Here is a 27,317-nt window from a genome sequence, read left to right on the forward strand (position 1 = left end):
CGCTGTAATAAACCTTTTCCTGTAGGAAAAAAAACAGAAAGAGGGGAAAGAGGCGTGATTTGGCCACACTGGTATTTACAGCGGTGGGATACCCTTGGAAAGATTAGAAAGATGGAGAATAAAGTTTTAAAGTTTAAGGTCGAACATCCTTAAAAATATCATTAAAATGTTCCCAGGGATAGAAATCGGTGGGGGGGGGGGGGGTGCATTTAAACATGGCAATTTGTTAGTCAAAAATTTATTTATTTATTTATTGTTTTTGAGTAAACCAGTCACAGCCTTTTAAATATTCCGACCACAGTATGGGCATTTAGTCTGTATGTGTGATATTCTGATACATACATCTGAAATAGAAAGGGATTTTGAATAAACCCAGCTTTGTCGTAATATGAAGCCAAAGAGTAGCAATTACAGAGATTCACCAGCAGAGGGAGGTTTTGATCCAAGAGAAGAATCATCATGTCGCGCACGTCTTCCTGAGGCCTTTGATCCTTTGGTTTTCTCAAATGCTGCAATTAGGATCAATTACGAGGTTATTTTTACATTTATTATTTTATTCTACTTAATAGTTATCTTTTCGAGACGTTCTCATCGTATGTCACCTTCCACTACATTCACTCATGCTATATAGTACTTATTTGCATGCATATAATAGTTGCAAGGTCAGTTTTACTCTGTTGACATTTGCCTTATAAGAAACGCAGTGTCTGCTACAGAGACACTGAGGCTTCATGAACAAAAAACAAAAATAACAAAAATGAAAACAAGTGTAAATGTTTTTAAGGGACATGTTCAACCTAATATTCATTGTAAATCTTTACATTTAAATACTATAGAGCTTTGACAGAGAAAGTTGGGAAGTTTGTGGTTTTAATCAAAGGGGAGCTTCCAAATTTTAAACACAGCTTGTAACATCATTTTCCATTTTGCACTGTGGCTCTTATTTATTGCAGTCCTAGAGCTTCGAGTGGCCTGTTGACAAGAGAAGATGTACAGTAGCCTGGGTGTTCCTCAGTATATTAAAGAGTCAAAGGTCATCTTGAATGTATTGAGTGTCAGTATGTGGGCAATAGAAAATTCATGGCCAATAGCCAAGTAGAAGATGCAGGGGCAGACAGATGCATTGGCTTCAGGGTGTAGGTGTGGCGGGAGAGCAGATTAAAACAAAGGACTAAAACACACTCGTACGGGGGGAAATAAGCACATATACACAGTTAGATCTTCAATTGTATTTTTCGTCTAGAACAACAGTAGAAAATAAACGTGAAAAGATGTGCTTGCTCCCATGGGGCTAGTGAGTATAAGGAGGCAAATGTTTTAAAAACTGATGCTCAGAGTGCTCGGCATACAAGGGAAAATTCACTTGTATGTAAGATGGACAGGACAGAGGCTGTGCGAAAAGGGGACTGATGGGAACAGACAAAAGAGAATGGAAACGATGGAAAGGGCAGTGGAGAGAAAAAATAAAGAATGGGGAGATGCATTAGTGTGGGTGGAAAATAATAAGCAAAGTCGTATATAATGAATTTTGGCTCTTTTGGCGGGCTCTGTGAATAAACGAAGGCAGTCAAGGCTGACAATGGCAGACTTGGGGCATAGGAGTTGTTTGTGTGGACAGGTCACAAGGGTTGAGGGTCAAATCTCTCCTATTCATGACACCCCAAGTGTTGCCACGCTCACACACACAAAAACACACGCACGCTCATGTGCACGCATACACGTATGTCAGGCTCACTTTCTCAGCGCTTGTGGCTGCAGCTGATCTGGGAGAGTTCAACCTCGGGTGCACTAACTTTTCACTGCAGGGTCAAGGGTGGAGGTGGCGTTTGTGTGTGAATCGGGGACAGACGGACAAGAAAAGCGAGAGAATGACAAAAAGAAAATCTTCATTGTTTTGACCAGATTGCAGCAGAGACCGCAAAAGAAAGCTGCAGCGACACCAGGACTATGCATGCACGCATACAAAATATACGTAAATCACCTCAAATGTTAGCCATCAATACTCATAGCTTTAGCTCTATTTGTGCAGGTTGCAAGATACTCACAACTCTCATATCTATACAGAACGCACATGTCCTAACTGGTCACGCAGCCTCTATTCTATCTTTAATCTTTTCTTTGCTGGGCCAGGAAATTCTTGTCAGCGTGAGCGAATGATTGGCTGTAAGTTTGGATGTGACAAAGTGTAAGTGTTTCTGTTTTTGTGTGTTGGGACCAAAACTGGTGGGCAGCACAGAGTCGTGACATTCTCGCAAGCTTCCGGGACCTTTATTGCTGTGGCAATAATCAATAGCGTTCCCACAGAGACGTCTTTTGGCTGGGCAGGTCAATACCTGTCACTCAGGGGCTCAGTCATGGCACAGACCCTCTTACTCAGCAGCTACGGCAGCCTCGCTCTGTCTGCTCCCCACCTCGCATGTCCTCCTGCATGTGTCTCAGGAGTGTCATGTTTGCACAGTTTAAGGAGCTGTGCGGTTCATTTGAAATCATATCCAACTGAGCATCCGCTTTTTTTTTTCTTTGCACAGAGTCCAATAAAAACAGCCACAACAACAGTTACCATTATTGTTTAATCTCCAGAATATTGTCATTTTAAACATAATTGGGTTTGGTTTAAAATTATATGGTGCTGTTGTTAAATTGTTGTTTTCAGTATTTTGTTTTCATCTTTAGCACAAAACACCTGTTTAAGTTATTTGTTAGGTTGGAGTCTGATTCATTGTGCAATCAAAACTCATCTTTCCAAAGTAAATTTTCATGAAGTGCAACCGATATTGCAGTTTTAAGTAAGCAAGTATGTTTGTTAGCCAGCACATGTTTGCTAACTGAGTTAAGTTTTACATGGAAGTAGCTCAGTTTTAAAGATGCATATCAGATGGATTTTTAGGAATCCTTACATTTACTGTTAGGAAATAATATCAGAAAATTATGTTCAGCATTTTAATTGCAATGTTGTTATTCTAGGCCTTGGATCCATGTTTTCCCCAAGAGTTTTACAGGTACTCGTTTTGTTGAAGTCTGACTGAAACGAGCATGTCTGGAATCATTTACAAACCTGCATTTCATTTCATTTTTAACTTCACAACACTCAGTCTTACAGATGTGATTTTCTGATTGTAGCTGGCAATATGAAGAGGGGATGCTCTGGAGGTGGCAACAGTGCAGATAAACTGACTACTGGGCCAAACAGCAGGTGTGTGTGTGTGTTTTCCCAGGTGCTGTTTGACTAAAACACTTAAACAGAATTGCTTCAGTAGAAAAGGACTAGAATACCTGAAGTCCTGTCTTCATGCAACACCACCAAGTCAGCACAAACAACCTCAGGCTCAGACCGAACGCTCAGAATGCTGGAGGTAATGTGATTAAAGAGGTCAGTGACACATGGTCACATCTGTTCTAATTAATATTTTTTTAAAAGCAATCAATTATTTTGATGTCATTTATTTTTTATTGGTCGTTTTAATATAATCGATTAAGATACCTGTCAAGTTGATTCATTTTACAGAAGATGATCGCAGTTACACTGACATTGAGCCAGTTTGGTTTAAAGTGAAATAGACATTTTAAACTGAATTGAGTCAACAATGAAACATCAAGGATTTTGATTTTATTCATTTTTTAAGACATTATACTTAAATGTAATTTCATCTGAAGATCTTGACAGTAACAGGAATAATGAGTAAGACCCGGTGTTATTTTTTAAATAAAATAACATTTTTAATTGGAAAAAAAAATTGAATAAAGTGGTGTTTGGATTTTCAGTCGACATTCTCCTTTTTATTGCACAAATGTGAAGATTTCCAGGACGCAGGACAATGTCAAAAAAATTGACAAGTTTCTCTTAATGGATTTTTTTAATTTGAATATACTAAATAAACCTTCAATAGATTGGCAACCTGTCCAAGTGTGTTCAACCTTTTGCGCTAAGACAGCTTCCCCAACACAAAAGACAATGGATGGATGGATGGATGGATGGATGGATGGATGGATGGATGGATGGGGATACTCTGCATTGCCATCTGCTCCAACATCCCTCCAGCAGTTATAACCTTTACATGGTGCTTCATTACTAAGACTGGATGGACTTCCTTAAACTCAAGAAGAAGCAGCAGCATCATGTGACATGTTTACAAACCTCTACCAACGAAGATCTCAAACTAGCTCACATCTCTTCTCTATTTAAATAAAGGAAGTCCAGTACATGATTAACCTTAGATATTACCCCTGTGCACCAACCTTGATAACCTGGTTTGAGGTAGCCTACAACACACTTTTCAGAAGCGATGAAACATCCTCAGACTGAGACATTCATTCATGAAGATCTTAAAACTTCATTATCTGAGTTTTTTGTTAATATCATGCAGCTGTTTTCCTTCTTCAGTGTCTTGTTCTGTTGTTTTTGTCTGCTGGTTGTGTTCTCCCATTCATTTCAGCTTTTATCGTTGCAAAGGATATGTTCATTTTTGCCTGGTTAAATAAAGATTAAAATCTAAAATATATATAATGCAAATTTTTCATGACTTGCAAAACTCAGCAAAATTGGTACAACTGCGCAACTGAGTCATTTTTCTTTTAGTCGTTCAAAATTTGACATAAAAAACAAATTATTGGATATTTTTGATCACCCTGTTGCCCCCATGATCTGTACAGTCTCGGTGAGAATAGTGCAGACTTCCTTGCTTCTCATCGTCTCCGTTGCTCCCTGGATGACGCTGTCCGTCTCCCCGTTGCCAAGCAACAGAGCAGCCACTGTCAAAGAATTCTGGGGGATGTTTAGGCAGCGGCATGCTGAGGGGGAAGGAGTGTGTGTGTGTGTGTGTGTGTGTGTGTGTGTGTGTGTGTGTGTGTGTGTGTGTGTGTGTGTGTGTGTGTGTGTGTGTGTGTGTGTGTGTGGCTGTGATGGTGGCAGTGAAGAAGTAAGAGGGTAAAGCGAGTGTATTTGTCTGAGTGCAGAGTCGAAGGATGCACTCAGTTTTGCACTTACAGGAGAATTTTCTCTTAATCTTTTCATTTCAGCCTTTACACCACTTGGTGATTTCTTTAAGATTTATTAATTTCACGATCCAACATTTTACTACTCTTACAAATTGAACCTCAGATCTCTGATGAATCAACTTTTCTCAAAAAAACCCTCCAAAAACTCAAACAATGTATCTTTTAGTTATTTGCACTCTTAATGGTTTGGCTGCCCGACTGCAAAGAACAAGATCCCATAATTTTTAGTGCCTATATAAATAAGCTGAAGACATGTACTCAATGACATGTGATAAACAAATGTGCTTATGAACATGGGAGACTGTGTGGCGCATAATTGGTTTTTAAATGAAAGTACAACTGCATGTTTCTTGTCTGGCCTTAACACTTGCAAAGCGCTATCACTTTCTCCACTAGATATTATAAGCTGCCATAAACAAGATCATCTTACACAATACAGTGCACCAGCAGGAAGATTTATGGCCTGAGAATTTTTGTTTTTCCTTTTGTCTTTTTTAAAAAAAACTCTCCTTCCAATTTACTTCTTTGTCCCTTTGACTCCACGTCCTGGCTTGCCTGAGCAGCTAGTCCACTATAAATGTCAGTGACATTCCCTGCAACAGTGTTGCCTCTCATTCTAACCTCTTTACTCTCCTACCTCTGTAGCTGGCAGCAAGGAGGAGATGCCTTCACCAGAGGAGGTTTATTTTAAGGATTCCCCTGTCGCCTTTGTCCTCCCTCTCATCTCCATCTCTCGACGGGATGGTTTCATAGCCCACCTCGCTGATTGGGCCTCCCTGTCCTCTGCCAAGCCTTTTAGCCAGCGGGTTAAACATTGATTTGTGAATGGAGGGAAGCACAGTGGCCCCTGCATGGAGCCCACCAGTCCCCTACTGTTTCTGTGTACACACACACACACCCCTACTATACACCACCAAGACCAACAGCCAACATGAAAGCTTCTGAGCTAAAAGGCTTTAATTCAACAGCTGATGTTGGCTGATGGTGTTTTAACTTTTTTTTTTTTTTTTTTTGCGAAATGCTACCTAGCCTTTATTTTGATCAAATCACCTAGAAATGGTAAATAACAGTTAGAAAAGTAGTCTTATGCATGTCTTATGCACATTCTAAAAGGTTTGCAGAGCTGCAACAACAGAAAGTTTCAGACCAAAAGAAACTGTGTCGCAGATGTCTCTGTGATGCAGTATATGTTTAATATAACCAAGCAGTCAGTCTTCTTTTTTTTTTAATCCATAACCCTGCGCAACACAAGTGAAGGATGTCAAGGTGAGAGTGAAAGTGGACCCTCTTGACTTCTTCCCAACTCAAGTCATGAAAAGACAGAGAGAGGGAGAGTGAGCGAGAGCGGAGTTGAGATGGAGGGTTTTGCTTTTCAACACTCAAAAAAAAAGAGCAATGAATGAGTGACTGGCTGAATGAATGAGAGGCGGGCTGGAGCTGAGAGGGTCTCTGGCTGTGTGGATCAGCAGAGGTTAACTCGGCTTCTTCAGAGGGATGAAAAGGGGAAAAAACGGATTGAGCTTTAAAGAGGAGGACCCCCTGCGCCTGGGGCGGGATCAGTCAGGATGATTTATTAGAATGAGAGAGCGAGCGAGAGAGAGAGGCGTTTGCAAGCGTCAAAAAGCTGCAGCGCAAACGCAGCGTTAAAAAGTGCTGATATGCACGACAACAAGATGGGCATGATTCAGATTCTCATTTCAAGTAAGAGGGGAGCACACACATACAAGACTTTCAACCACCTGAGCTGTTGCCACGAACGGGAACGTTATACGAAAACAAAACAAGAACTTGTGCACATGAAAATAAAAGCCTGCGTGTTTGGGAGCCTTTTTTTTAAGTGTTGCAAGCAGAAATCGCTCAAAGATCCTTTATAATTTGTCTCTCTTCCTTTATTACCTTTCAAATATGATCATACCACATTTGGTACCAGTATCCGTAATTGAGGGCAGTACTATTTAACCCCTGGGTTTATAAAACAGCTGCGGAAGCACATATAAGGAATTTGGAGTACAGTGCAATATATTGCGTAGCTTACGCAAGGAAACCATACTGCAGTTTGGTTCTCTTGCTTGCTTGTTAAATGTGCTACAGATTTTTTACAATTAAAATTTAAAGCACAAGACAACATGCCCACTGTTACCCCATCAGTCGCTTGTCACACGAGCATCATATAATCCACTCATTTTCTGTCACTTCGGACAACACTCTCCTTACAGGCCTACAGTAAGCAGCTCTTTTCTGGGGCAGAATGGCTGCACATGGCGCTGAAGGCACCGCTTTATGTCCAAGTGCCTGGTTACAGCGTTGCACTAGTTTGCTCACACAAGAGAGGGGGCACAAGAGAAACACTAAACGTCATGCAGTGCGGTCAGAGAGTAAACAGTGTCGGGATTGTAATCTCTTTTTGGGTAGAAAATAGGGCTGTTGTATCTTTAAGAGGGGCTGCTGGTCCCTCATCGCAGCTGCTGGCGTGTGTGCGTGTGAGTGCGCGAGCGTGTGTGTGTGTGTGTGTGTGTGTGTGTGACATAGAGGACAGCGGAGATTCATTACTTAAGCAGTACAATGGACATTTATCACCCCGTGGTGTTATTCAAATTCAGTACCAAGCGAGGACCTTCTCCACTCCTCTCTCCGCCTTGCGTCGCGGCCACAGCGTTTATTGTTGCAGAGGCTTAAAGGAAAAGCCAGGAGGGCAGAGACACATGCATCCAGTCAACCAGTCAGTCAGTCCGGGAGACCCGTAAAGGACGGGTGGAAGGAAGGCAGGAAGACAGGACCGTCTGTCTGGAGTGTACGAAGCCCGCACATCTCCTGCCCCGTAGCTGCTTTTTGTCAGTATCCGACGCTGCTCGCTGGGGGGCATTTGGAAAGGAGCAGCGAGATCCGAGAGAACGCGCGTCGTGGGAACTGAACCAAGGACGCACCAACGGGAACTAAGGGGGTCTCCTTTTAAATTTTTTCGGTTTTGTCACCAGCTATAAACAGCAGAAGAAAGAACCGCTCGAAGTACCTCTATTTTTGTTTTTCAAATATAAGGCGGATTTTTTTCTTTTTGTAATTTAACATCCGTGGAAAGCCATTGTGCATCTTGAGGCACCATCAACTGAGGAGTCCTTCCCTAAATCGATGACATTACACAGGTGCAGAAATGGCGTTTTCCCGGCGTTCTCACGTCGGACTTTAAGATGAAATAAAGCCTAAGCGGCTCGTCTTATTCCCAGCTTGTAAACTCTTTTGAGACACTGTAAAAGTAAGACTCCTGGAGGAAATACAAGGACATACCTTTTTATTTAAAACTGCATTGTCCATTCAGCCATCTTAAGGGCCTAGAGATGTGGGTAGACAAACTTTACAACTAGCAACCAGTGTTAACACATGGAGTGAAGACAGCAGCTGTAAAAGAAAGTAGGGAAGAGGAAAGTGATTGTGACCGCATCAGTGGTTAAACAGCAAAGGGGTGGGCTTTTTATAAAGTATTTATCAGTAGAAAGGTTGAGTTTCTGTGAGTGTACAATGATTTTAAAGGAAAGGCAAATGAAGTTGTAATACAGCTTTTCTGTAATGGCAAAATATATATATATATATATATATATATATATATATATATATATATATATATATATATATATATATATATATATATATATATATATATATATATATAGGTTTAGTGAAACAACTCAGTGCTTGAAATGTATAGCAGTTTTTTTTCTTTACAGGAAAAGAGGAATCCGAGAGGCAGTGCTGAGCAGTGAGCATGTCAAAAATAATGCACAGTAGTGCAACTCCCTATCTTGTAGAGAAACGAGGGGGAGGGAAAAAAGCAGGGGTTTTTTTTCGGTGTCAGAGGCAGCTAATACTGTCAAAGGCCAAATAGGCAGGCTAGCAGGTGCACCCATGGACCTATACAATAACTGCCCGTGCACATTTGTGAGTCAAATAATCAAATGCTTAATTTCGTCTTTTCATTCTGGCAGAGGATATATAGAGTCTTTAGCGGCTGATTGTCCAAACGCAATTCTTGAGTAAACTCATATTCAACCCCAAGAATTGTGTATGGACATCTGTTGCTGCAGACTCACATTCGTCACTGCTGTCTTTGGCCAAGCGCCACATCCGAAATTGTGGGCCTCTAGAAAAAAAAACACCCCAAACCCCACAAAGACACCAGTAGAAATGGCTTAAATCTCGTTTTGTTTTGTATCTGTCTCGTTTCAGGTAAGGGACAAACCACATTTATGCATGATATGTAGAAAAAGTCGCGAGACTGGGATAATAAAGTGGAGGAAACCGCATTCTGCCTCATGTAATGTGTTTTTCGGGCTGTGTGCTGTGGTTGGCCCGATTGGTATTTACACTTTGTCGAAGATCTAATCAAGACTGTTTGTTTTAAATGGCAAATATCGACTGGAAGCATCAATGTATTGACTGTCTTTGGCAAATAGGAGAAAGCAGTAAGTTGAGAGCTCAGAGAGTGAGGCCTGTATGCAGCATGCACGCTGTGGATGAGACGAGCCATTGCTAAAAAACCATCGGGTACATTAAGCAGTGAACGGGTTTAATAGACAGACTTTAAGGTTTAACGTTTTCGTTTACCATATAAACTACACGTAATGGAAAATAGCAACAACAATTCCTAAAAATTTATTAATAAACTGAAAACACATCTACAGCACATTATCTCTAAGTAGGGCTCAGCAGACTAAACTCAAGTATCTATTGCTTCCACCACAAGATTCTACGTTGTTTATTTATGTCAAGGTGTAGTAGTATTATATAAAATATATATATATAGAAAACAAAGAAAAGCAGGGCTTGATGGTGTCAAATATCTGGAGCCAAACAGCGTCATTCATAAATCACGTGGGGCACTTCTTGGCCCATTGGATGCTTCGACGTTATCGTTTTGTTCATAAAGAATAAAACTATACCCACTTCAAAAATAATGCGATTATTTTACTGAACTATCCATAGGTTTTTTTTTTTAAATTCATAAATATTTACAAAAATGAATTTATAACTTTAACATTTTCGAGCAATACAACCTAGAAACTGTTTAATTCTACATTTGTCAAAAATCATGGAAAATTGCCCATAATTTAATTTCAAAATATGAGCATTTTTTCCTCTTTCTCTCCATCTCTTTTGTCTGCCTGTCTTTCACTCACTCCCTCTCTCTTACACACACACACACACACACACACACACACACACACACACACACACACACACACAGTATTGTTGAACATTAAAGACTAACCTCACTTAATTCCAGGGGATTAGTGCATCATGTTTGCTCTTATATAAACGCTTCTGTGTCCAACGCAGGGGACATACAGAGGACAAGTATGTTCTCCTGCTTGACATATTGAGAGAGCGTTTTTATTGTAATTTATTACTATCTATTTTACAAAACACTCTAAAATAATCATTTTAAAACAGAGTGGCTGGTGTAATGTCTTCGAACAGTAAACCAGTAACAATTACTCATGTAAAAAAACGAAAAGAAAAAAAACTATTTTATTAGCAATCCATAGACTTAGTGTTTTGCTATTGTGGTGGTAAGCGACTTAGTATTATAACGTGGCGATAGACTCTAATGCCTTCTTTTTATTTTATTTTATTTTTTTAAATTTCGAAGACGATGAAGTAAGTTTTGATTGGCTTAAGTGAAATGTGTATTCCCGCTTTCTCTCTATGGTGTAATCAAAAAATAGAGCAAATTTTGTTTCTTTTTTTTTTCATCACAATATAAACTTACATGCGATAAAACTACATAGAAAACAAAGTATTAGCTTGACATTTACAAAGCGAAAGAAAAGAGAAAAGCAAGAGGAAAAAATATGGCAAAAATTCGTATATTATTTTCAAAATATAATTTTTTTAACCATGTTGTCAGGTTGATGTAAAATGAACAATCGCGTAAATAAGGCTTTTATGTTTGTTCGCCATTGTTTACTAAGTAGGTGTTTACCTGAGAAAGAGAGAGAGCTTCAGCTTTTTATTTCCACTGTTATAACCAGAGCTGTGAAGCCAGGTCGACTCTCCCACCGTGCAGCAGCAGCATCCTCCACAGTGAGCTAGTCACTGTGCACACTTACCTATATACAGAAATGTAGGCCCAGGTAGCTCTCCAAACCTCAGGTGTTTTTCACCGGATGCACTCATAATCCACATATCAAAGTAGCTACAAACCAGATTTAACTAACCAGCCAAAGATAACCAGAATTTATCTCCACAACTTTACATATCCTTGATATTTAAAGACAAATGATTTATTCGAGCAACAAGCTCTGTTTGTCTCCTCACATTAAACCCCTGTCTCTCTTTGCACACACACACACATTGCTGAGTACATCATCCTCGGCCAGCACTAGCTGACACAGTGCAACGTTTTCTCCTCTCTAACCCCCTCACAGCCTCATTAGCATTTCCTTTCTGCCGGCCATTATAGGCTAGTTTCCCGTTGCAAATCGGACTCCACAACCGCGAAAAGGTTTTAGGTCGCCCCGGGCGTTCAAGGGAGGGCAGCCCGGAGGCTAGACCTCGACCTCCCGCAGTGGTGCTGTAGTTCACACCCCACCCACCACCTTCACCACACACACACAAACATATATGTTACACGCACACACCCCCATCCCCTTCTTATGAATATTCTCCATGAGTTGGGAGAGATTTTACCTTCATATAACCAAAGTGTAGTCTAATCAGCCTAAAAATGCGCTGGGAACACACGAGCTGGTCTCAAATCGATCACGTATAAGCTATCATCAGGGATTATCGAAGCGTGATGTAAAACCCTCACTGTGTTAAACATTTGGATAGGCGGCCCCTGTGCGTGATACCACCTTGCAGCCAAAAAATGGACTCCGCTGGAGGAGGGAGATTTTGCAATTGGCAGAAGTAGTAAGACACATTGTGCTTTTGGAATTTGTAACAAAAAATTATACAAATAACACAAATAGAAAAAGGTGCGATATTAATTGCCTAAACACACGGTGACTTGATTTATGATACGAGGTCGATCGCTACGGGAAAAAAGGTAATTTCTAGCGATTTATGCGGTATTTGTAAATTTAAAACGACAGCTGTGATAGTGTACAAATTTATATAAAGAACGTCTTCTTTACTTTAGTTTTTTGGTAGCATTTTTCTGTCGTCTAGGTTTAGAACCCCTCACCCCCCAAAAAACAAGCCAAAATAAATAAATAAAAAAAATAAATAAAAATCCTGAAAAACTGAATGTTGAAACGGGGGGGGGGGGGGGGGGGGGGGGGGGGAGTAGCAGAAAAAATGTGACAGAAACTGTGGTACAAATAGATGTATATATTAAAACGAAGGACAATTTTAAAGACAATGAAATTGTAAAAAAAAATGTAAAAAAAAGGAAAAAAAATTAACCTTTTTTTTTTTTTAGACATTTTGGGCAAAATACATTGAGGAAAAACATTTCATAAAAGGTTTACATGAGATTAAAAAATGCTCTCAAGGGGATACAAATACGTTTTTAGGAAGTAATAGACTTGTCAAATACAAACAAACATGTAACTGGCTGTTTGTATATGAACACATTATTGACAGCAACATAACAAATATGTAAGCATATTAAATATCTTTGAGTTGGTTTTAATTGTTTACATATTTATAAACACTTAAAGCACAGTCAGTGTGTAATAAACCATTTATTAAATGTTAATACATTGCTCTGAAACACTAATGGAAGAGGGAGTAACGTGTGGGTTTTTTTTTTCCTAAAGTGGTGATTTGCAGCTAATTTTTAACCTTCAGGACAGACATGCAGGAAGAGCGTCTGCATGGAGATGAAGGCAGACCCAGTAAGTGTAGATTACTGATATTGGTGCCTGGGAGATGGCCAGTGCAACCAGGATTTGTATCGCTTCCCATTACACCAGTCTAACAGTTTCCATCTTTCTATATGAGAATTTCTCCTCATTCCCATAAAACATCATCAATCCTCTCAGTTGTCGCTGGGCAGGTTGACACATCTGCAACATCCAATAGGGTGATGTGATGCTGGGATGTGGTGGTGGTGGGGCAGTAAGAAGAGATGATGTTGTGAAAAGGCTGAACTGTTAGGAAACATTTAAAATCCTTGCCTTCTTCTTTTTAAAAAAAAATGTTTTTATCCTCCATGAAGAGTAGAAATAAACACAACGTTGTCTTGGTCTTGTAGTTGATAGTCCAGTTCCCCCTGAGGTGTAGAAAACACACAAAATAACTGAGAATCAAAAAATCTGCACAAGTCGCTGAAGAAAAAGCTGCGTTTATTAAAATAAATGTGTGAATCGCTCCTGTTCCCACTGGGGTCCAATCAATGCCAAACTTTTCATTTACATCCCATCCCGAGTCTTGTAATTGAATCAATTCATTTAAACTGTAGTGTTCAGGCTGTGTGTTCATGTAAATATGAGTTCAGATAAGAGACCCCAAGGACAATCTTTCCCCGCAGCTTCTTCCTGATTATATGAAACATTAACACACTGAAAAAATAAAAACAAAACAAACAACCAAACAAGTCAACTTTCCACATCCCCCATCTTTTTTTTGCATTTTTAGTTTTGAAGATGCAAGCATATGTAATCTCAAATAATTTGAAATTAAATGCAGTGAAATTCACGAGAAACAATTTTACATATTGTTAGGAAACACACACACACACACACACACACACACACACACACACACACACACACACACACACACACACACACACACACACACTCTGACAGTAAACATAACTTCCCAGTGCTCACCATCAGTTCCCAGTCTGCATCATTGATAAGTACCAGGATCCCAGGCCTCCTGTGGGAAAACACAACACCATTTTCAGTCAGACGTATCTCCCAAAGGCAACGCAGATTCAACCACAGGCACACACGCGTGTAAAAGGTAGAAACAGGTAGCTCGCTCTCATTTCATACATGCTGTACACAAACATTTCATCAATTTACTACAAAAATACATTAATAAATAAACACCTAAAAAAACCTAAAATAAAAACAAAAGAGATAAAAATCCTAATATTTAAAATAAAAAATATAATAAAGTATTGCACAAAGATGAAAATCTTTAAAGCAGAAGTCGAAACTATGGGATTTTTATGTTTTTCCTCCCAAATTTCAATCTGTAATAACAATTATAAAAAACGACTATAATGTTTTACACACAGGTTTATTAAAATATGTACATATTTTAAAAAAAATAAAATAATAACTATTGTCAACTACAGATTTGTGTTGGTGCATGGTATGGGGATTTCTTTGACAGAGGCTGACAAACTCTACTAATATCATTCACGGACAACACATTTAAAAAGCGATGAATTCTGCCGAACGTCAAAATCTATGCAGAGACAGGAAGCAATCAAATCAGCTTTTTATCATTATTATTTTTAAGTCTTAAAATGATAAAATGACTATTGAGTATTACATGTCAGAGATATGTGTGAGATTTCCATGTTACAGCCATGGTGACTCACAACCCCCCCACTTTGCTTCTGTTCTTATTGCTGCTAATGTAATATACTGTGTATCTGAAGTGATTTATTTACAAATATGTAATTAATATTTTTACATATTGATCTTATTGTTACAAGTATTATCTGTCATAATTCCTCAAAAACCGAACGTGATAAGAGAAGGTAGAAAATGAGGATATAAAAAAAAAGAAAATGTAAATGAAAATTATCAGGGCCCCAAAAATAACAACAACAAACAAATTTAAAACAATTGTCATAATTGTGAACGATTACAGACAACTGTCTTTTAATAAAAGATGCTAATGTGGGTTTTTTTCTTTACTGAAGAGATAACTAAGTCACAATGCCTGTGATCATCTGTCCTTTATCCACCTCTTAGATGCTCTGTGAGAGGAACCTGCGAGAACAAATACACATTTGCAAAAGCATGCATGCATACCCAAAACAAAGCTGTGCTGACAAAGAACAAAAGAATAAAAGAGAAGCTTGTAAACTATATCACACACACAGGATCCATGGAGCATTTTAAAAGATAATGAAGCAGCACCTTAATGATGGTTTGCTCAGAAAACAATGTGTGCTGCAAGCATAAAGCACACACAAACACACATCTCTTCTATAAGGTTTATAGGTAACCCGTCTTTTTCTCCATTCACTGGTTAGATGGTGCTATAAATAGTCCTGCACAAAGGCAGCTGTAAAAGTCAGCCAATCCTATAAGGCTGCTGTGAGCCCACGATCCACACACACACACAAACACGTGTGTGCATACAAGCACAAATACACAAGCATGTGTGATGCGTGTGCACAGGTAATCATCTTACTGAAACCTACAACCTGAAGGCTAGACTCTCCCCCCTCAACATTTCAGCAGTTTTAGCTGCTGGAAAGATTTTTTTTTTTTTTAAAGCCCCCCTACACACTGTTCCCAAAATGCAAAAATGCTCCCGTAGAGTTATTCTGATCATGTCTGAAAGTTTGTTTGTTGTTTTTTTTTTTTTTCAAATGACAGTGTAATGTAATGAATTACATATCTACTTCAGGTGTGTCCAGTGCACTCACACAGAGTCTCCTTGGACGAACAGCTCAGGTCGTTCCTTCAGCAGGTTCCTTTGGATCCAGACCAGCAGCTGCTTCATGTCCCCTAGAAAACACACAAACACACACACACACGACTTCACAAGACGTTGCATTGACTTGCATTCATGTCCTGGAGAATTACCCTAAGCCTAACCATAACTAATATTTACTTAAACTAAAGAGAGACTGCTTACTAAAATGCAATGCTTTACATATTGAAGACTTATTTTTGTGCCCAAAACAGAGGCAGGTCCCCACTGTGTGACTGTGTAAACAGATTTATGTCTTATGTGCGCGCACACACACACACACACACACACACACACACACACACACAGGCAGACGACAGGGGTCATAGATCAAGGGTTAAGGGTCAAGGTGCATGATTCCAGCCCCCTGGTCGATGTGACGCGACAGAGGCACCAGAAGGGACAGGAAGTGTGTGTGTGTGTGTGTGTGTGTGTGTGTGTGTAGGTGCATGTATATTTATGAGTGTATGTGTATGTTGGGGGGAAGGAGAGGACACTGAAAATGGGGGAAGGTTGTCTGATGTCAATGGCCAAGAGCAACATTTTTCACCTTGGTAGAAAGAAATAAAAGAAATTATTTCAGTGTATAAATGATCAAATGGACAATCTAAAGCCTGAAATTTCATTGTATTAACTGAAATGTGTTATTTCATTATATTAAAATAGTAAGGAAAAATGTAAATACATAGATTTTTTTCAAATCATGTAAGACTAATATCAATTCATCTGAAACTTTGTAATTAAGGTGATTTGTTTTGTAAGTACTAAACAAACAAAATCAAACGCAAAACCAGATTTTCAGAGTAGCAACTTTGCTGTCACACATTAAATGCAATGTCTGAGCTTGAACATCAGCGTTACTTGAATTTTCTATGAGTCTGACCTCTTGAACAATCAGATTGACCTTCCCTCAACAAAAGCCTGAGCTAATGACGGCCCCAAAAGCCAACGGCAACGAGAGGTTTTAGAGTAAATCCCTGCTAAATGAATAACAATGAATATATATTAGAGTTATGGCTCTCTTTAACGTTAAGATTCAAGGTGTCTGGGCGTTAGCTGGGGTTCGTTTAAATATGGTGCACTGATCTAACGTGAGCACACAAAACTGCAACAGAAGTAAAACACGCACACAATCGCAGAAATTTATTGTTTTTTCTTATGAGTGTTTTCTGGTTATGTGTCTGCGTGTTTGTGTGTGTCCGATCAAAGCTGTCTACTTGACGTACATTGGGGTTGTCGAATCGTGAAAACAATTCAGAGCCAATCTGCAATCGCTGGTAGCCATATGATACACACAGACGCCCTATCAACTAAGCAGAAATGGCCTCCTTGACCAGTTTACACAGGAGCGAATGAACAGAGGAGACGAGGGGACGGAAATGTACAAGGAAAAAGGGAGAGAAATAAACAGTGCAGAGGAAGAACAAATACTCCAAAGCGAGGAGGAGTGCGGCAGCACATATGAGGATGAGTGGATGACACTGAGTCCTCCAAAGCCAGGTGTAAAGAGAAGAATCTGTACCAGGTAGGCAATGAATCACTCAGAGATCCGAGAGTTCAGACGGATCAAAGGCAGAGCTAAAAATCATAATAACACGGCACAAAGGCTGCAGGCTTTACATTAAACAGACTCAGAAAATGCAAGCAAAATACTGAACGATCACAGGGAGGCACATTTGGATTTGCTTTACTTTTTTCAATGCATTACTCTGCTCATTTATAATGCACACTTTCAGTTAGCATTTAGCAGGATCCAGGGTAAGAGATTACACAGAGACAGGCATTGCAATGGGGCTCATGTGCTACTATATGACAAAAAGAGTTCAGGGTTTAATTATTCTTTCATAAAATCAAGATTAAACAACAGTGACTGAATAAAGTAACACATAAAAAATAACACTAACATATATATAAATACATTAAAACATTGAGATTTGCAAAGGCATAAAACGTGATGCATAAGATCTTTGGGAGTGAGGTCAGGCACGTGCAGTTTCAAGCCTGTGTGCAGGTTAATTGTAGAGCTGTCTGCCAACTCAGTAGTATAATGACAGAGCTAGTTCTCTGTGGTTGCAGGACTTCATATAAAAAAAGAAATAGCTCCCCCTTTGCAACATGTGCACACACACACACACACACACAAAATGTACAAGGCAGGGAATATTGACCTGCACCTCTGTGGGGCTAAAAACAGAACTAATCACTACAGCAGTCATAACTCCTTCTTTGTGGTGACTCCTTTCTTTACACTCCTGCCTGCCTTTGACTATTAGTATTTTTCCCCACCATTACCTCTTATTCACGCTTTCATCCTCTCAGCCATTTACTTTTTTCTTTGGCTCTCTCTTTCTGCATCTCTCTCTTTCTCACCCACACATACACTCATAAAAGCACTCTTCCCCCTCTTTCACTTCACATTTTTTGCCTCTTCTTTTATATTCCAGTCTTTAAACAAACAGGCAAACATACTAAAAGTTTCACATAGAAAATAAAGCAGGGTTGCTTTAGCTCAATATACAGATTAGTGATAATTCAGACTTTAATCAATTAAGCGCTTTTTTTTATTTATTTATTTTTAAGAGGAAACATCAGGCACTGCCTTTTCAATCGATTTCTTGTAAAATGTTACACAGGCCTACAAATATAAATCAACCCCAGCCTGAACCCAAAAGAAAGACTTATATGGATGCAGTGCTTTACAGTTAAGAGACAATGTATAGAAATTAGGTTGGGAGATGAAAAAGGAAAAGATGGAGGTTGCGGAGAAGCTTCGAGGTTCAGGCTTTACGGTCCAGGTAGAGGGGAAAAGAAAATGAGGGACCAAACAGACAAGGCAGAGAGAAAGTGCGTCACAAGCTCGTAATGCATCCTGGGATTGCGGCGTTGCGTGGGCGAAAAGCAGACACAGAGGGAGGGGAGAGAAAGGGCGCCATTTTGATGTCGATTTAAAACCATTGCTGCTTTTTCCTTTCCTTTGGTGCCGGTCTTTTTTAATTTTTTGCTTTTCTGCCTTTGTGCAATTACGACAATCGTGCGAGTGGGATGAGCTATCCATCTTTTTGCTGATGTGACGGGCAAAAATGGCGTGGTCCTTAGACTATGGGGGTTTTGTTGCGTGAGAGAGGGTGAGATAGAGAAAGAGAGGGGGTGGGGTTTTTCAGTTGAGGGTCATCAATCACCGGCTGGGGTCAAAAAAGAAATACGAAGGATTCAGAACCCATTATATCTGTCCCAATCGCACCCTCTCTGAACCCACACGCACTCTCACGCACACACTCAGACGTCTGCTGGTTTGTAGCAACATTTCCAGGATCAGCAAACCTACTGAGTGAAGCTACGCCTAACATCACGAGAACAGAGGCGAGTAGTGTTCTGTCAGAATGTGTGTACACCTGTGTCTTTAAAACCCAGAGCTATGCTATAAAGCAAAACATCACCTCTTTCTTTCTCTCTCACTCACACACACACACACACACACACACACACACACACACACACACACACACACACACACACACACACAGGGGTCAGCTGGCACAGCAAGGTCACATGAAGCTGACATTCCCTGTTCTGGTCAACTTTTGTCTTTTTGTTGTCGTGGTAACGTCAGGACCATGGATGAACACCCTTTGTTTAAACAAATACCAAAGACACATATTTCTCTGGTTTGTCCGCCGTTTCTGTGACACGCACACATATGTTTTCAATAAATTTACTACTCATTTTAACCTCTAAGAAGCCATATTTTTAATATACTCATTTTCCTCAATGACCCTGGTCCTAAGTTGATTTTCTGGGGAGGAAAAAGTCCAGCTGAAAGCAGGTTTTCCTTTCTTCTAGGCTGAATGACCTGTATTAATCCAATCTGTTTGGAGCCAGAGGTACAAAACTTGCAATGTAGAAATAATCAAATAATCATCTCTTTAAATCCCTGCCTATCCTTTCCAAAGCAAATATTAGACATTTTTGCACATTAAAAAGTTCTCATTAACACATGCACAGGATTACAAATTGCCTGCTGTTAACAAACCAAGGCAGTGCATCTGTGCACTGCTAGACAGAGGACCTGCAGACCACTCATCAAAACAAAGACTGATAAGTGTACAGTTTTTTCTTCAACAGTCAAGCTGTGCTGTATATATAAATGTACCATCATGAACACATATTGGGTACTAGCAGCTTTCTTTGATTTGTCAGAACTCAGAAACAATGGTATGGTCCTTAAGGTTTAATAGACACTGATGCAAACAGTGGAAGTCTTTTAGGCTCTAATTTTGACGTGTACAAACAGGGGACTGGTGATACTTACAAGGTTCTGACTGGCTTGGAAGAGTCACGTGATGCTTCTTCACACCATTAAATAGCAGCTCTGCTCCTCCTCTATACAAAGAAAGAGCAGATATGCAAATAAAGAATGTGTGTGTGGCACTTCATCGAATAACTACCAAAGCTAGGCATTTATAACTTATACAATTACAATCACATTTAAAATAATTATAACAACATAGTTAGAGAAGGTAGAACAGAAAGGACTTGGGGAGAAAAACATTATTTTAATAGGTAAAACAAAAGACTACAAAACATAGTGTAGAAATAGATGATTACATCTAATGCAGTTTAATTATTATGTAGGGTACTTTTTTTGCAGTCTCTGGCAGATTGATAGTGATTGTAGAGCCAATAAAATCAGACACAGTGACACCGTCACCCCTCAGTGGAGAGGACATAAATCTTATGTAACCTCCACAGGTCTATGAAACAACATTACTTGTGAACTGTGTATATTATCTATACAATTTCTTTGTTTTTCTGCTTTAAAGGTTATGCTGCCAACTTAGGCCCGTGTCTGAATTACCTACTAAAATAAAATTGCTAATCAGTTTCCCCAGCTTTGGTGTTCCTCTTCATCTTTTCAGACTGTTTGTTTACTACTTTTACATTTGGGTCATTGTCACTACTAGTAGTGTTGAGATGATACCTGAACCCTACAGAGGTTACCCAGGTAGTCCAACTCCTCCAGGTTGGCACATCAATACATGCCACTGCCAGAATGTTTGCCCGGTCTCTCAGCCCAGTCCCAAGATCATGGAGGAGATTCCAGGATTCAGGCAGTTACTCTAGGAGAGCTGGACAAGGCCATAGAAGGTCCTTAACACATATCTGGTCATTTGTGCAAGGAGGAACATAGAAAGGACTGCCAGTACCCTGCAACATGACCTCCACCAGGCCACTGATGAGACTGTTTATGCTTCTTTAGTCAGAGACAGACTTCATGAGGGTAGTCCGATGGTCTGACACCCTATATTGGGCCCTGTGCTCTTCGCAGATGAGAGCGGATTCACCCTGTGCACATCTGACAGACATGAAAGGGTCTAGACAAGCCATGCAATACATTATGCCGCCTGTAGCATTGACTAGTTTACTTGTGTGTCAGTGATGGTCTGGGGAGGCATATCCATGGAAGGACCCAAAGACTTCTACACGCTAGGCAGCCTGACAGCCATTAGATATTAGCATAAAACCTTTGGATCCAGTGTCAGACCCAACACTGATGCAGTAGGTCCTGAGTTTCTGCTGGTGCACAACAATGCCTGGCCTCATGTGGTGAGCATATGAAGGCAGTTCTTTGAGGATGAAGGAATTGATACCACTGACCAGCCCCCACGCTCGCCTGGCCTAAATCCAACAGAACACCTTGAGGACACTATGTTCCATCACCATGTCCAGGAGCTCAGCAATGCTCTGGTCCAGATCTGGGAGGAGATACCCTCAGACACTATCGTCTCACCATCATCTCATTAGGAGCATGCCCCAATGTTGTCAGGTATGCACACAAGCATGTGGGAGCCATACAAATGACCATTTTAAGTTATTTTTAATCACTTTGATTTTCACATTGTCTTTGAATTAAGCCCTTTGTAGGTTGACCATTTTCATTGCATTACATTTTGTTACATTTTTTTGTGGCTAGTGATGCAATACAGCTTCATGGCAGTATTTTCTCTTTTTTCACCATTGCCTCACAGAAAGCCAGGTTCAGATGTAATTTAACTTTCTATGTTTTACCCATGCGTGCACATGTTCTCTCTTGGTATTCCAGCTTCCTCCCAGAGTCCAAAGACATACTGCCATCAGGTTGCAAATGTATTGTCAGTGGATGAAGGCAAGCAATCAGAACTTGACAGTTATTTGCAAGGACCCTGTAAGTGAAACTGCCACTGTGTAGCAGAGCCATCAGATCGTTAGACTGTAGTTTAGGGGGTTTCCTTAAATTTGTCATCTCTTTGCATCATAGAAAATCACATTACGTGTGCTTAGATTTGATATTGCTTTCTTTCAGTTTGCACTTGTATCAGTCTAGGACAGCTAGTCTCAAATCCTTATTTTCTCAAGCAATTCTGACTCTAGCCAAAGTCTGAGGTTCACAGTAGTCGTTGATAGTACTTCTACTGGTTACCTTATACTCAGCACTCTAGATTAATCTTACTTACCGAGTTTGTCAGTCTAGTACCATCATCTGCCAAAAAGTGATTTACAATGTTTCTATATAGACTGTAATGAACAGGATATATGAATTCGTTACATATAAAATAAAGATAAAACAAAGAAATGTTTTGCAAGTATTTTTATGACTGCAATTGTACCTACATCGATCTACCGGTAGTCCTTTTTGGTCACTAATGTTTAGAGAACTGTTATGTTATCTTTATTGCGATGTCTGCTGCCCTCTTGGCCAGATTCATCTTAAAAAAATAATACATTTTAATTTCAATGAGACTTCCTACCCGGATTTCAAAAAAAAGATCAAATGAAAGTCTATTTGTTTAAAAAAAAACTGACTGCAGCTTCGTCCTTGTGACAGAAACGCTCTCTCAAGCTCATGTTTAATTGATATCATTCATGAGCGATATGTCACATTGACATATTTTTTTTTACAGATTATAGGCAAAAAGTCATCCATAACCATTTAAATTCCAGCAAACTTTTTTTTTGGAATACCGGAAATTACTTTTTGGTACAACGTTGGGAAAGACTCCGTGCTGAGTAAACGAGTATCAAGCAGTGGAGGAGGCAGTCGGCTGGCAGGACTTTCCGCTATAGCAGTTTTCAGTTGTGCAGCTGAGAGCGTTTTCTCCCTGTTCACACGATAACCGTCTTAAGCTAACAGCGAGGCTCTGTCTGTGTAACTCAGAGACGAACACACACACTCGATAGTCGCTTACCCAAACTCCAGATGAATCGCTATGGACGCTGCCATATTGTCGGCACATGCAGGAAGTATTGGAGGGGAAGTCGGAAATGACGTATTTGGAAGCGGCAAATTATTATCGTTTTCTGTCAAATCACGTGGAGACGTAACCGTCAATCTGTTTAAATCATACATTATTATTATTATCATTATTATTATTATTATTGCGTTGGAAACAAACATATTTATTATTTATTAAACAAACCACTAAAATATGGATTCATATGCAGACTGTAAGTAAACTATACAAACATTTATTTGAATTCCATTAAAAGTTACTAGGTTACTGGTTTTATTAATTTACTTGTTTGTGAACAATTAAATCGGTTACTTTTACTTGATGTAATGATAAGAAGCGGTTTTGAGTTCTTGTGTAGATATGTCTGTCTGTGGACACATTTTGTCAAAGAGCTCAAGTCACAACCTTGCAAGTCAGACTTAAAATATCTTACAGGCGTCTACCTTGGACGTAAATGAAGGCTGAGTTTAAATATGGGTGTGATCCAACTCATGAATTCTGCATGGCAGTACTGGGAGGAGTGGTGGAGGGAAGTAGGAAGGCACCCTTTCCATGTAATGCCACTGTGCCACACACTTTTTGATTTGTAACTCCCTGGAGCATCTTTATCTATCACCTTGGGAGTGTAACAGCTACTGCAAATTGGTAGGTGTATACTCGTATAAGTCAACATGACAGCTGCCACTGTGCAAGATAGTCACAAAAATTTTAAGGAGGGGACTCCAGTTTAGGGGTTTATATTTGAAAGTGTGAATTAAACCTTGTTTAGTTTTTTAGCTGTAGTTAAATGTTTCGTAGTTGTGAAAATTAGAATGTGTTTTAAATTAAAAAATTCTTTATCTACGTTTTGAGTTATTCTCTTGTATATTAAGGCCTTTGAAATGTTTCATATTTGTAAGGCAAATATTACTCCATGCTATTGTTCCCATTTAAAAGCTGATATTCCCTTGTACTTTACCTTATTTTAATTAGAAGGTATTAGTTCTCTCTCGTCAACATGTATTTGCACTCTGCCTATTAATACTAAAGCATGCATAAGCATGGAACTACACTGTCTATTGCACCTTTCACACATGCATCCTCAGTCATGCTGGTGACAGTTCCAGCCATAGGTTACAGAATGTGAAGGATGAGGAGGGGGTGGGAGAGGAGATGGTCAGAGGTTTGAATTGCAAATCTGCTGCCGTCTGTTGGCGTCCAAGCCTTAGCAGGCCCTTCCTCGTCTTTATTCATGTGTTAATGAGGAGTCACTGCAGGGGCAGATAGACAGATCGACCAGGGGCCTGGAGGGTGTGAGGGGAGTGTGAGGTGTGGGTGGGGACACAGGCGGGAAAATCCGGGAGTACTCTGATGGCGGAGGTTGCAGTGGCCGTTCTGAAAGACAATGAAGACATGATGATTATGATTGCAGTCTTTTGTCCCTGCTGCAATGAGAAGTATCCAGACGAGTGAAAACAGCCACGGGGCGAGCTCAGAGGTGTGGGTGGGATTTTTATGGCCATAAGTTTCATGGTTATAGAGTGAGTTATCCAGTAATGATCACACCATCGCTGCTTGTCATGTCACATTTGCTAAGCTGTGTTGAGGTTCATGTACAGCTGTTATGCATAGTGTGCCACATTTCTGTGGAACAAAGACGGATTTTACTTGCTTCTGTTTAAAGAACAGTCACAGCAGTGACCATGACGCCTTCAGTTCAGTACTGAGTAAACCTGAATCTTTTTTTTCACATGCATTATTCCTAAAACTTCAAATCACATTTTCTCTGCTTTACATGTTAAAGGAAGCCAACTGATGGCTCAAATGTGCATCTTCTGCAAGATTTTTTTGAAAGGGCCTATTTGAAGTTTTAAAAAAAAAGGACTAATCTAATTATCATGCTGCAGTTCTTTTCTTCCTCTTTCTCTTCTTTTTATTTTTCATTATCCAATACCAGGCTTTACATACCAGTTTTAATAACAATTTTATTGCTGTGCTCAAAATATGAGTTAAAACATATGTAATTATCAGATATCTGAACTGGATTATTCTTAATTAGCTTACAATTTCATTCTATGAAAGAAGATTGGTGACCCGATCGGCCTGCTATCATGCTCCACCTTCAACACACATACAGTATATCTACCCAATTTTTAGTCATGTTCTCCTTTCAGGTTAGATGAGAAATAGGAATCATCACTTTCTTCCACTAATATCTGGCTGCAATGGACAGCAGTTGTTAACGTTATGCTACCAGGCAGCAGCAAATCGAGCAGCCAAGGTCACACACGATCAGATGACAATGACCAACACAACGGATTAGCTATAGAAAGAGTGGGGGTAGAGATTAGGGGTGAATTGATGATGGTTGGCTGGCCGACTGGCTTTCAGGTCTGGGAGATCTAGGGTCTGTTTCAATAAGGAACATAAAGAGCAGAAATTAACATGTACCATGATACCAAGCAGGGCGAATCCTCTTAGAGATTACATCCATAACATGTTACGCCTATGGAACTGTATGGAAAGGGAAGACAAAGACACAAGCAAATTATAATTTTTTATTTTATTTTATTTTATTTTTTGCCTTAGCAGATTGCAGAGCATCCTATTGTGTCTGATTCTATTGTATTCTTTTTTGTTTGGTTCCTTTATGCTTACAAGCATAGCTGATGTAGATGTAGTCATTTTTCAACTTTATCTTTTTTGAGACAAATTGTTTGACTGGAAAAAGCTGACCTCTTCCTCAGGATTATTGCCTTCTTAATGTCACTATTGCATTCTTCATTAGGGGAATAACCACCAACAGCAGTGTTCCTGCAACATCTGTGTTGTGCTATACATAGACATACATTGGCAAAAGCACACAAACACATGCATTCACACTTAAGGACACACATGCACACACACGTGTGCGCACACACCCTCCATCTGTCTTTTCTCCCTCCTGCTGCCATCAGAATGGATCTGTCTGCAAAACAATGTGGGATGCGTCACACAAATACATATCATATGCTTCATTTTCCCGTAAACACGAGGTAGATACCTGTGCATTTTCATGGCTATTAAAACACTAATACAGTGCCCTGCATTGTGCACAGTCTAAGAACAAGTGGACAGACAAGAGCTAATCTTGAACCTTTAAAACCCGTGAAGTACTCATGCACCACCAGCTACCTAAACGTAAACTAGACTGGGATTGAAGATGGTGATGACAATGGTCACTGAGAGCTAAGGTTGTAAACTGTATATAAAAGAAGGGCCACCTTTTGTTTGATCAAATGGTGACACCTACTGGCTTCCAATCAACATTGCAAGAAAATGGCTTCTTTGGGCACCATTATTTCCTTTTATCCTTATGAGTTCTAAAATAGCTGTTTTAGAACTCTTACTCATCATTTATACTATGAGTAATAGTGGTTCAGCTTTTTATGCTAGAATATTCAAACAGAGGAAGTTTTTTTTAAGTTTCTAAAAAAGCAGCAGTATCACAATGTAGAAATATTCCAAACCCACATTCTGAATTTTCAATCCAGCTATCCATTTTCTTCTCCTTATCCTAGAGAGTAAATTTCCCCCAAAATGTCAGCACTGAAAAGTCTATCTTCAAGATAACACATTTACTCCTAAGACTATTTATTCCTACAGGAGACATAAACCTTTTAAAGTCAGTTACAAATATATAGTTTCCCTTTTAAACACTAGGGCACCACAGCTTTAATCAAACTAGAACCACACACATTAATTAATTAAATAAATAATAATAATCAGCAGTTTTTGCTCATCTCTGATTCTCTGTTGCTACACCGCTGGGTTCAAACCAAATGAGAGTTTTTATTGTTTAGACTATTTGGAATTTTCTTATATAAAATGTTGTCAGTTCTCTATCATTTACTATGATTGGAAGTTCTCAAAGTCTACATACTTAGCTGAACAGAAAAAAAATCAAACAAATCAGCGCTTTGGTATTAAGTCATTTCAGTGTGGTAGTTCAGGAGAATAACCCTGCACTGCATCTGTGTAGTGTGTGTGAATATTAGATTAAAGTGCTTGTCTGGATGCATGTGTGACTGGGTGAATGAGGTTTGTAGTGTTAAGTCTTTTGAGTGGTCAATGAGAGCAGAAAAGTGCCATATAAGTACCAGTCCAACTGCCATATTTGTACTTGTTTGTAGTTTCCTTGTTCCTTTTTCCTTCCCCTCATCCCCCAGTTGCGGCAGATGGTTGCATCCGTGTGGAGTTTTAATTTTGTGGCTGGTTGTTGTATGCGTTTGCAGTGTATCTGATGATGAAGAAAAATGACGACGGTATCTCTTATCTTTTCATCTGATTTGAGGATTACAGAAACGGCTCAAAGAAAAAATTACCTTTAAGAAGGAGTCCGATTGTTAAAATATAAATGTGTTACGTACAGATAAAACTACACATGCCATATTCACAGCAAAAAACAAACAAAACAGAATGCATTGA

The 27,317-nt window shown here is 39.5% G+C and overlaps 1 protein-coding gene across 1 annotated transcript; it reads right to left on the bottom strand.

The window, feature by feature from the left end:
- Window positions 1–13,037: 13,037 nt before the first annotated feature.
- Window positions 13,038–22,884, bottom strand: urm1 (ubiquitin related modifier 1). Its single transcript, XM_080876108.1, has 5 exons — window positions 22,827–22,884; window positions 19,913–19,983; window positions 15,557–15,638; window positions 13,770–13,818; window positions 13,038–13,207 (listed from the first exon to the last, which is right to left on the bottom strand). Exons 1-5 carry the CDS (start codon window positions 22,859–22,861, stop codon window positions 13,139–13,141), a joined length of 306 nt encoding a protein of 101 aa, XP_080732234.1. The 5' UTR covers window positions 22,862–22,884; the 3' UTR covers window positions 13,038–13,138.
- Window positions 22,885–27,317: the final 4,433 nt, after the last annotated feature.

The sequence above is a fragment of the Rhamphochromis sp. 'chilingali' genome (genome assembly GCF_963969265.1).
Source record: "Rhamphochromis sp. 'chilingali' genome assembly, chromosome: 2".
In the NCBI taxonomy this organism is placed as follows: domain Eukaryota; kingdom Metazoa; phylum Chordata; class Actinopteri; order Cichliformes; family Cichlidae; genus Rhamphochromis; species Rhamphochromis sp. 'chilingali'.

Bases quoted from the DNA above. Each gene is read 5' to 3' on its own strand.
- urm1 (XM_080876108.1), bottom strand. From the start codon at position 22,861: ATGGCAGCGTCCATAGCGATTCATCTGGAGTTTGG. The intron at 19,984-22,826 runs GTAAGCGACTAT...TTCTTTGTATAG, and splicing joins GCGATTCATCTGGAGTTTGG to AGGAGGAGCAGAGCTGCTAT. The intron at 15,639-19,912 runs GTAAGTATCACC...TGTGTTTTCTAG, and splicing joins TCCAAGCCAGTCAGAACCTT to GGGACATGAAGCAGCTGCTG.